The sequence below is a fragment of the Pundamilia nyererei genome, unplaced genomic scaffold (genome assembly GCF_000239375.1).
Source record: "Pundamilia nyererei isolate P.nyererei 1_Seehausen unplaced genomic scaffold, PunNye1.0 scaffold00250, whole genome shotgun sequence".
NCBI classification, from domain to species: Eukaryota; Metazoa; Chordata; class Actinopteri; order Cichliformes; family Cichlidae; genus Pundamilia; species Pundamilia nyererei.
This window is the reverse complement of record NW_005187651.1, coordinates 304,940-316,705: the sequence shown is the minus strand read 5'-3', so window position 1 is coordinate 316,705 and position 11,766 is coordinate 304,940. Positions and strand designations below refer to the sequence as shown.

Genomic DNA, 11,766 nt, shown 5'->3' with positions numbered 1-11,766 from the left:
ATATTTCACTCAGCTACATGATGTATGTGTTTTGCTGTGATGAGTGCATTCCTGTTAATCTTGTTTATACCCACGAGGACAGTGTCACACACACATAGACACACACACACACACACACACACACACACACACACACACACACAAGTGACACAATAAACATTCTTGCCAACGGTTTCACAGTTATCTTCTAATCTGCAGGTGGTCACTACATCAAATGATACACAGCAATGTGGGAAGAGAAGACTGCAGGGAAATAAAGCTGTAATAAAAAGATGGAGTGGTGAAAAGGGGTTTGGATACTACTTCTTCTCTTGGCTGAGTGTCAATGAATAGAAATAGCATAATTTTGATTTTCTATAAAAAAAATGCAATGAGGTTCCTTTAAGCTGGTCGCTTTAGTTACCATTTAGTTTGCAGGTTAAAATTGTTGATGTGAAACATACCATAAAGTCAGTATGATGCATTGGCATGGCTCATATTAGCCATCTGCCAAGCTAGTATCAGCTAATATCAGTATAAATCTTTTAAATGCCTCATGCATTTAAATTGAAAAACTAAAGAACAGACATGAGAAACACACTTTCAGAGATGCCGATACTGTATATTTTGCCCACAAGAGGGCACTCTGCAACATTCTTGTTAGCTAGACACGTGTTTGAAAACATAACAAACATAACAGTCAGCTGAGGTTAGCAGAATCAAGCAAAGCATTAAATAACTAAACATAAATTTTCTTATACATTTGTTTAACTTTTATGTGTCTGAAAGAAAAAGGAGTACTGGACATTATATCAGAATATGAGATTTTTAAATAGGCAAATGTCAGGCAGTGATGTTAGAAATGCTTTATCAGTCAGGCTCTAATCAACCCTGGTTTTCATTCACAGATTTGTGATATACACACTTCACACCTGTTAGTTTATGCAGTTTCAGCTATTGTTCATTTTCAAGGAACAACCAAGAGACCTCTGTGTATTTCACTTTATATCAAACAAATTTGTCAGATGTAGCTTCTGAAAACTGACTTATGACACTTACTGTGGCTTTTTAGACATATATACTTTTTATTTAATAATTTATTTATAGCAGCATCTCATCTTGGATGTTGACTTAACCTTTTTCAGTGCAGCTACGCTGTAAATGTTGCAATTTACTTGCAGGCGTCTTATGCAATGATAAAGTTAGATTGCACACAACTTAACGTTTAGGTGGGTAAAAATGTTTCAGCCAGACATTGTCCTGCATACGTTTTAAGGTAGGTAATGACAGAATTATATACGGGCAATTTTAGACCCATCAGAGATGATTGTGCAGTGACTCAAATTTCCATTATAAATCCCCCCACATCAGTCAAGTGGACACACCTTTTGGGGGGGGGGAGAGAGAAACTGTCCCCTCCCTGTAAACCCTGGTCAAATTCTCTTTGAACACAAAATACAGAGGTTTAATGAGCTGAAACAATCTGTGCCAAATAACAAGAGCTGGCTCATGCATGCTCAGCAAATGTGTTTGTCTCTCAAGTTCTAAAAAATCTTTCTCCAACTTGTCTGCTTCCCTGAATCTGACCCATCACCCCTTGTTTTCTGTGTTTGTCCTCATCACGCCTACAACTGAGCAGGGCTGCTCTGTACTTGAACTACACCCACACTCCAGTCTCCCAGCGAGTGGACAAACATGTTATTTCCCAAATCAGAAATCCATTTGCAACTTCTTGCAAACACTTCCCACACAGACAAAACGGTATTAAGAGCTCGACAAGAGCAAACTGTCCTTTTTTTTCCCAGACGCGTAACCCTGCAATCAACCCTGCGGGATAAAACTACACACGCTTTAGTTTTAGGTTCTTCAGGAGTCTCCACTCTTTTCTCTTCTCTTTGCAGCAGTTAGATTACTGAAAAACAACAGGAACACCGTGCGCTGTCTGATTGCATAGTTGCACAAAATGCAAACTTTTTTCCGCTTTGTTTGATTTTTCTGTCCAGATAAAATGCAGAGGATGGAAAAGAAAAACAAAAGTCAGATTAGTGCTGGTGAGGTCACTAGGGTTTAGGTGGTGTGGCTTACATCCTTTTCGACTGGAAATCACGACACTAGTTCTTGAAAGAAGCTTTTCTCCTCGCCAGTTTCACTCACTTTCCTGGCCAGGTAAAACGTGGCCTGGCTAAATCAATTTTATTCCCGACTTTTCAGAGTCTCATCTCATGAGATGTTGTCTGGTTCCGTCAGTTTATTATCAAGTATAATCTTGTAAAAGGAATTCAAATCAAATTACATGGAGATCTGTGGCTCTGCTAGATCAAGCAGCGTTGGAGTGGCTGCTTGACATACGCAGAGATGCTGTTTCACTTGCATTGCGCTGATCGATTTCTTCATGACTCACAGACTACATTGAGAGAAAAAAAGAAGAAAAGCTTAAGTTTAAGTGTTTCTTACATCTCCCCCACTGTCTTTAACACCTAGGATGTTTGGGTGCTGAGAAAGCTCCACCACAGCGTCCAGTGGCAGCTCCAGCCCCGTGTTTGCCGGCACGCTGTAGAGAACCACCGGCACCGGGCTGCTGTCCGCCAGCTGCAATAGAGAAAAAACAGAGGTGAGACCTCAAATAAAACACCTGTTGAAGGTTCCCAAACTTTCCCTGTCTTTTCTTCATTTACAGTGACTCGGATCAGGCTCAGACTATAAGAAGACAATTCCTGGTGGCCTGGCCGGCTGACATTCAACTATGTGCAACTATTAAAACTGCGATGGGCAAATAATGATCGCGAATCGTGGAAGCAACAGTGAGCAGGTACTGCAGTCAGAACTGCAGACCACCACACATAATCAATTAAACATTGTCTAGAGTGCAGTGTTGATACAGCTTCTGCCATGTTTGCGTGCATGGAAAGATTCCTGAAAATGAAAACAGCTGGCTCTAATTATTCTGTGATAATCAGCACAGGTCCGATCACAAGCCTGAGGGTGAAAAACAAAGACACTTTATTCCTTGTTATCAAACTCCGGTTGGACTAGCAGCAAAATGAAAGAACACTCACACTAAAACTTCCTCCCACGTGGTGCTCATTTAATCTTCTTTCATTATCTTCTAAAAACACTTTTTGTACTCGTAAATCTAACTGACGTCGAGCTCAGCAAAGCGTAGATAATATATATATATAATGCAATATGTAAACCCAAAGGGCCGTACTGCTTTGTTGTAATAAACAGACATGCTTTACTTGAGAAGTGGAGAAATATTATTTTAATAGGTTTTTTTAAATACAGAAGCTCCTCATAGAGAATTCTTAGAGTAACTCTGAAATCTGCATAATTTTCAGAATTAATAAGCACACACATTTATATAGTTGTTTTGACACACATGATCACATGGAAATATAATGAATTTTTGTTTTTGTATTCATCTCTGTTGCATCTTTTCCCCTCCTCTGAGAGTGCTGCGGCACCTCGCTTTGGGAAGCACTGATTGTTCATCCTTTTTTTTTAAAAACACCAAATCAAGGCCTAACCCCAAATTTGCGTGGCACTCTGTTTTCGTGTGTTTGCGCTGACCTTTGTGAAGTGATGGATCAGTGCCCGGCTGTCCATCTTCCCCTTGTAGAAGCAGGGTGTTACCACAAGCACAGCGTCGGCTCCGGCTGCTGCCGTCTTCTGCGTGAGCTGGATCGTGGCTCTGGTGGCTGAACAGGAAAAGGAGGAAAGGAAACAACTTCAACACAGACTTTCACTTTTGACTAATTTAATCAAGCAGAATCGCTAGATTCATGAACCTCCTCTGTGCTCTGCAATAGTTACATTTACATTATATTACCCCACCCCTCAGTCCACAGAATAATTGTCTGGCACGAAACTGGTCCATGACACAAAAAGCTCGGGGAGCACTGGAATAACCCGTTTTGTCTTTGCTTGCAGTATTTTATAGAAGCTTGACTGGGACAGTTCACGTAGTAAATGTGCCTGCAGAGTGTAACTGTAACATCTGATGTAAACACTGATTAGCCACAGCTGACAAACCACCTGCCAAATATCGTTTAGTTTACCCCTCTTGGCACCAAACCAGTGAAGGTATGAACGTGAGATCTCTGAGGATGTCCTGAGGCACTTGGATCCTGCGCATGCTTTGGGTCCTGTGGGTTGCAGGGTTCCTTGAGTCACTCCTGAGCAAACTGTCCCAGCCCATCGTACAGTAACCCCAGCTTTAATGTTGTTATGTTTGTATGTTACATTGTTTAATGTTGTGGCTGATCATATGTGAAGTAAGTGATGGAAAAAAGAAACCAGGAAGTTTTTACACAAGGAACGTAGGAAGGCTATGGAAGTAGAAGTTAATGCAGACTCTCGTCTCTCTGAGTGTTTATTATACGTTACAGAATGAACAGCCTATCAAACTCTTACAGACTCCATTTGACTCCAATTATCAGTCCATCAAGACCGGTGACACTGCTGCCTCTATAATAAGCTTCGATCTCAGTCATTAAAATCCAGAATGGAAAACATAATGAGTCAATTTAAACTTTTAGCACTCGTCGTACAAAACTCTGTATTATTCACAAAATATTTCACTTGTACCGTTTCTTCTCCCTGAACGTGCGCAGATCAGAATGAAATTACACTCGATTAACAAAAAAGAATTTCTACATGTTTTTTTTATCATTTTGTGCCTTTCACAAAGAGCGTTTTCTGCAAAAATAATTAACTCTATTCACTTAGAAGAGGTCAGAGTTTAACTAGTTTAACAATTTTTTTAATGTTTTCCATTATAAATGCTACAATTTTCCATTTCAGTGGTCGCGATGCATTTGAGGGGCTTTGTTCACTGTATAAGCAAAGTTTGGAGAAGATAACCACACAGTGCGATCATTCTCTGTAATGAGCTTCAGTTCAGTGTCACTAATTGTTTTCTAAAAATGAAACTTCTTTTAACTGAATTGTGAATTATTTTAACAAAACATGAAGCTGGCTAATTATTGTGTTTACTTAATATTGTTTATCACTGAACCCTCCACTGTAAAGTTAAAGCCTGAGCTCAAAGGAGCTGAGAGACTTACATTCACAGCCTGATCCGGCTATCAGCAGCCTTCCCGCCGGCAGTGATTGTTTGACCGTCCTCACCACCTCCACCCGCTCCTCCACCGTCAGATAAGGATACTCACCATTGGAGCCCTGAACCACCAGGCCTATAACAATAAAACACATGATTTTTTATACTTGAGGTGTTTTTTGGGGGAAGGGGTTAGCTCTGTAAAAAAGCTTATATGATCTCAAAATGTATCAGCCATTTCTAGATGACCCACAGCTCCCTAAAAAACCCTAAAAATGTCAGACTTTTAACTGTGTTTGTCAGACTTTACACCCTTCTCATTTACAAAGACATTTGAAATCCTGCATACTTCAACAAAGTAAAAAAATAAACTGTTGTTAATATTCCTTTAAATAACAGAAAAGTTCCTCTTTTCTCCTAAGTTCACTAATCCACACAGAACTGTGTCTATAAAACAGTTTCAGAATTATGTTCCCTGATGTAAAACTGGGACAATTTTGAGTACCTCGTCATCTCCAAACATATTATTATAAAAACACTTCGGGAACGTTGAGAAATGTCTGGGACAACACTGAAAATGAATACTCGACCCCGTGATCTCTGGGGCCTCATTAAAAACATTCTGTCATGGAAGTCACTGCACGGGCCCAGGAACACTTCCAGAAATCACGCGTGCACAGTTTGCTGTTCCATCCACAAATGGAGATTAAAGCTCAATCATGCAAAGAAAAACCCACATGTGAGCATGATCCAGAAACACAGCCGTATTCTCTCTGAGTCAGAGCTAATTTAAAAAGGACTGAGGCAAGGTTAAAACAACAAAGTATTCGGTGGTCACACGAATCAAAATTCTTTTTGGAAAACACGGATGCCACATCCTCTGCACTAAAGAAGAGCGGGACCATGAGGCTTATTATCTGTGCTCAGTTCAAAAGAATCTCTGAAGGTTTGGGAATGCATCAGCGCTTATGGAATTCACAGCTTGCACTTCTGAAAAGACTCCATCCCTGCTGAAAGGCATGTACAGGTTTTAGAGCAACACATGCTCCCATCCACATGAAGAAGGCCTTGCATATTTCAGCAATACAATGCTAAACAGCATACTGCAGCACCACAGCACGGCTGGGTGCTGACGTGCCCTGCCTGCAGTCCACACTTTCCACCGATTGAAAACATTTGGCATGAAATGAAAAATATGACAAAGAAGACCCCAGATTGTGGTTCTGCCAGAATCTTCTATCAGCCAAGAATGTGACCTGCAAAATTTGAGCAGCTGCTCTCCTCAGCTGGCCGACATCTACAGACGGTAGTTAAAAGCAGAGTGGATGCTACGCAGCGGTAAACAGGGCCACGTGCCCACTTTTTTTTAGATGTGTTGCAGCCATCAAATTCAAGATGAGTTCATATTTTTCTTAAACTGGTATATTTTCTCAGTTTAAACACTTTGTTTTCTGTGTGAATAAAATATACGTTTATTTATTTTATTAAGAAAATCATCCAGCTATTATTTACATTTTACAAACTAATCCAACTTTTTTCTGGAATTGGGGTTGTATCCTCTCTTTCCTCTGTGCCAACATTAGAGCGAGCAGCCTCTTGTCTTATTGCCCAAGTAATAACTGACATGTAGGGCAGATAGAGAAGCTCTCGGCTTCTGTCTGTCAGACATAATATCAGTATTATATTATATATTATATTATATAAAAAACATAATATCAGTATTATATAATATATAATATTATATAAAAAACATAATATCAGTATTATGTGTAGGTTTGCTATTTGCCAATTTCATTATAATTAATTATCATTTAATTATTGATAAAATAAATGTTCTGGTCAATGAAGAATAATCATGTAGAACGATCATTTAGTGAACAACAGTAACATGTTGTGGAAGCAGAAGTGCAAATATTTCCTGCTGTGGACGGAAAGTAAAACTCAGGAGCAGGTAACGAGCACCAGGGGGCGACAAATCCAAATCAGGCCCTTTACGTTTTTGCCTCAGTGCTGAACTTTGTCCTGTGTCTCGTCCCTAAGCAAATACAGACATTATCCATGGATGTCAGACTGCGGCGCATGCAGCAGTGCAAACAGTATGCAGCTGGTGTTTTACGCTCCAAGCTTAACTATGGCTTCATAATGTTCTGAGCTGTGTAAATAAAATCGACCTTATGCGCATCAATGACCTCTTTGTTATTCACACAACTGTTTTTGATAACTTTGACTTTTGCGTGCCTCGGGCCTGACCTTTAAATGGGATCTTGGCGTATTTCTGCAGGTTTTCCTCCAGTTTCTGATAGTCTACATCCTCCTTGGCGGTGAACGGGGTGGCAATAGGCGGATAAATCCCGCTGAGGTCCAGCCTGGCAGCTGCTGTGTGGCTCTGGGTTCGTTTCCATGCTCTGTGGTGAGCTACCCTGCACAGGTAGTTCAGACTTCTCCAAGCCCGGACGCACTGCATTTGTAATTCGGACACAGAGTGACTGGGGTGCTCGCTGGCGGTGTGCTGGGACTCTGTGCAGCTGCTGCAACCGAGAACAGTTAATCACTAACCTGCTTCTTCAAATATTGACCACAAATAAGTAATTTCTAAATCCCCAATCTCAACCCTAAACACCTCTATCTCACAACAGTGGGACACCTAAATTGCGTAAAACGGTTTTGTGATAATTTTACAACAACGTCCACATGACTGAAACCATTAACTACTTTAGAATCAGTTTTAAAAGAACGGTAACACGATTTACATGGACTCTCGCGGAAGTTCAATACACAGCCACTGATCCACAGCTCAGCCCAGGATCAATAAGGGATCATCAACCACAAGCAAGTTTTGAAATAAACGCAAAAGGGTAATTACGACCGATCATGTTGTGGCCAAGAAAATAAATAAACAAATAAATTAAAGTAAATTTAAAAAAAGAAAAAAATAATAGTCTTTTAAACTTTTATTTCAATATTTCTTGTGGAAGGCTGACAGTTGTGGCCTGTGTAATCCCTTTAGTATGATGCATAAGAGGGTAAACATAAACATGCTTACAGAAAGATGCTTATTTGATACTTTTACCGAAACTGGGATTTAGATGTTTTTGTCAAACATTAACTGGTTAAAACTGACAATCGTTTAATAACCATAAATGAACAAAAAAAAGCACAATAGACTCAAATCCAGTTTCTCCTCTCTCCAAAATCACTGCTTGATGTATTAATTAAGCAATCATAAAAATAAGCACATCTCAACAGAGGTCATTATAGTTCACTAAAACTAAATTCAAAACTAAAACTGGAAGTGGAAAAAAACACGTTAGTTAATTACAATAAAAAAAAATCATTTAAAAAACTCCTAAAAACAATTGAAAGGAAAACTAACTAAAATAAAATCAAAATACAGTTATATTTGGTTTATTTTAATTAGAACTTGCCTCAATACGCTTTGGTGGAGGTGCTTATTGAGTTTCTACGAGACTCTGTGAGTCAGCTGCCTTCAGAAAGTTATTTGTTTTTATTGTAATACCTGTACTGATTTTCACAATTATTGCCACCGATGTATGTAAAAAAAACCGAACTAAAATGAAAATGAAACACGTGAAAACATAAAGGGAAATCCACTCTGGAAACTAACTGAAACTAAACAGAATTAAAAACAAAAAGTCGAAATGAAATAATAAAGAGAAGCGGAAAATACAAAACTGTAATAAGACTGATCCTGACATTCGCTCTTCTATTGTTGAACATTTCCAGTCAGCAAACGTCACACAACAGACAAATAAAAAGTAACAAGAGGAACCATTGGGGCATTTTTATGGACTGTAGATTAATCGCTATAGTAAAGCTTATATGAGATGCCACTCAAAGTGATCTGATTCAGCTTTGAGCGACGCAGATCCGACACGTTACTGTCTGTGCTGGTGGATGTGACGAATACCCCCAGATTCTGATAGCCTTTACACTTCTGCCACCTTGTGGAAAAAACAACTTATTACGTTCAATTTACAAAATTGACCAAATCATAACATTCTCTGCGGTTCTTTCCATTAATTACCTTTGATTTATACCAGATGGTATAAACATGCTGTCTAGATGCTCCCAGTTAACTGAAACTACAGAGTGAATCTTGGAGTGGACAAAAAAGACCCCCTTTAAAATGAAAAAGAAAAAAAAATGAAGCCAAAATGCAGACACAGTGTGAGAAAATCTGTGTCTGCCCTTACTGCTTCCATGGAAAGAAGGACAATAAGTATCAGCCAGGTGCAGAAGGTTCATTCAGCTATGTGTTAACATGATGTCTGGGAGGAAAGACATTAGCAATGATTAGACAACCAGTTGTTGCCGCCATTCAATCTCAGAAGGTCATCCAACCAATTTGAAGTCCATCATTCTAGTGAGAGAGGTTATTCAAACACTAAAAACAGGATGGGATGTGCCTGCAAACTGGCCCCAGTGTCAGACCATGCAGTGGTCAGAGAAATTACAACAACAACAAAATAGCTGCATTATTTACTCTGTATTTCTCAGTTATCATGTTTAATATTAAAGTTCATGACATTACAGGTAAAGAGACTGAATTCGTTTGGCTTGTTTGAAAGAGAGGTCTCGTCTCTCTAAATAGAAAATCACTCAGTTTAGGTTTGAACAAACCACTAGACTAGTGGAACAATGTCCTTTCGGACCACTGAGACTAAAATAGAGATTTTTCATTGTAAGGCACAAACACACAACACATCTACAGTCAAGCACAATGGAGGAAGGTTGATGATTTGGCTTGTTTTGAAGCCACAGGACGTGGGGACCTTGCAGTCACTGAGTTGACTATGAACTTGTGTCAAAGTATTCTAGAGTCATATGTGAGGCCATCTGTCCAACTGACTCAGGGTTTATGTTATGGACTGTTTTTATCAGGTGGGATTATATTCTAAGTTGGGTTATACTCTCTGAGTGGTTTATGTTTGATTTTCTTGTACTTTTGTGTTCTCGTTTGATCATTTAGTTTTCTGTTAGCTTCTTAGTCATTCTTTCATCATGTTTAGTGTGTTTCTGTTTGCCTTCAACCTCACGTGTCCTTTCATTTGTTTCCCTGTCATGTCTCTTGTTTCCTGTTTTATTTTGATAGTCATTTGTCCTGTATTCAGGGTATTCAGTTTTGCATCCTCACTGTCTTGTTATGTCTAATTAGTCCCCGCCTGTTTCCCATCCCCTGCTTGTCCTGCTTGTGTATTTAAGTCTTCAGTCTTCGTCTGTTTGTTCTTTTGTTTGTTTCTTCTTATGTTTGTGTACTTCGTTGTTAGTTTGTTTTTCCAAAAAAAGCTGCTGCTTTCAGTCAAGTTTTTGTCTTGGAGTCCTGTGTTTGGATCCAACCCCTGCCTGCCACACAGCTCAACATGACACCAAAAGCTAAGGCCCGGTCTACAACAGGACAATGATCTCAAGCACAGCAGCAAATCAACAGAACAGGCAAAAAAAGGAACGAATAAAGCTGTTGCAATGGACGAGTCAAAGTCCAAACCTCGAGGGGCCTTAATTCCCCCACAGTAATGTGACAGACTGATAAAGTCTGATTACTTTTGGTATTTTTTGTCATCCATTGTTGTTTTTATTTCCATGTAGAAACTACAATTAATAAAATAATAAGCAATAATAGCAGTGTTTCAAAATCGGCCCACGCTGAAAGCTGTTGAACCAACTTTTGTTAGCACCTTTTAGCCCGTGAGGTCTGTCATCATCACTGCTGATCATTACTCTAACGCTCACCCAAAACAAACAAACTAAAAAGGTTGTTTGTTTTGTAATAGACTAAACACTGAAACTTGGGTGTGTTGTTGTTCTTTTGCTGTGATGTTCTGTTTTGCTGTTTGATCCCATTATTTTCACTGAAAAGCACATAGTGATAGTGCAGACAATGGGCTTGTTTTAAGGCAGCAGTTTAGGGAGTAATCGTTATTATTTCAGGAATCAGGGAACTAGCTAACACAGAGTCAAGGTGCATGATATGGGCTTCTGCTTGCTCAACAGTCCTGAGTATTCTTTATATTTTTCATTTCATTACAGAAGGTTCAATATTGTCTTGCTGAAATATGTAAGGCCTCACCTGCAAATGACATCATCCGGATTGGAGAAAATCTTGCTCTACAACTTGTTTAAGTCTTTTAGCATTCATCTCCAGGTGTGTATGCTGTGAATTCCAGTCATTTCCAGACATGAATGCATTCCCATAGTATCAGAGATGGTCCCTCTCTGCTTGCAGAGTATCCATGTTTTCCAAACAAAAGGAATTTTAAATTTCAATGTGTCAGACCACAGAACAGTTTTACAATTTAGCTCAGTCTTTTTGGAATCACTGGGTTTCTGGCTTCTTGGAGCTTTGGGTGGCATTTGTGAATAGCACAACGAACTGTGTCCACAGAGAGTCATTTCTGGATATTTTCCTGATGCGGTGACTTCCATGACAGAACCATGTCCATTTTTAAAGCAGTGCTGTCTTATGACCTGGAGATCACAGCCAATTAATACTGATTTTCAGTCTTTTCCTTTGCACAGAGATCTCTTGAGATTTCTCTGAATCTTCTGGTAATATGAGATATTCAAAGTGTTTGCAGTTTTACACATTTTTACATGAATATTGTTTTTGAATTGTTCCACTATTTGTTAATGTGTTTTTTCCTTCTCCTTTTTTATGTTCTTTTACTTATTGGTGAATCTCGACCCATTTTGACTTCTGAGAAACTCTT

The 11,766-nt window shown here is 39.2% G+C and overlaps 1 protein-coding gene across 4 annotated transcripts in view; it reads right to left on the bottom strand.

Annotated features, from left to right (window-relative positions):
* Positions 1 to 11,190, bottom strand: part of hoga1 (4-hydroxy-2-oxoglutarate aldolase 1) — a 70,832-nt gene extending 59,642 nt beyond the window's left edge. For 2 of the 4 annotated variants that reach the window (XM_013915044.1, XM_013915043.1), the window contains exons 1-4: positions 7,289 to 7,832; positions 5,046 to 5,174; positions 3,550 to 3,677; positions 2,434 to 2,568 (exon numbers count right to left, since the gene is read on the bottom strand). In XM_013915044.1, coding sequence (XP_013770498.1) covers positions 2,434 to 2,568; positions 3,550 to 3,677; positions 5,046 to 5,174; positions 7,289 to 7,502 — 606 coding nt within the window. In that variant the 5' untranslated portion in view covers positions 7,503 to 7,832. Of the gene's footprint in view, positions 1 to 2,433; positions 2,569 to 3,549; positions 3,678 to 5,045; positions 5,175 to 7,288; positions 7,843 to 11,126 lie in introns of those variants that run through there. The other 2 variants (XM_005749592.1, XM_005749591.1) reach the window with 2 other exon arrangements.
* Between the last annotated feature and the right edge of the window lie 576 nt (positions 11,191 to 11,766).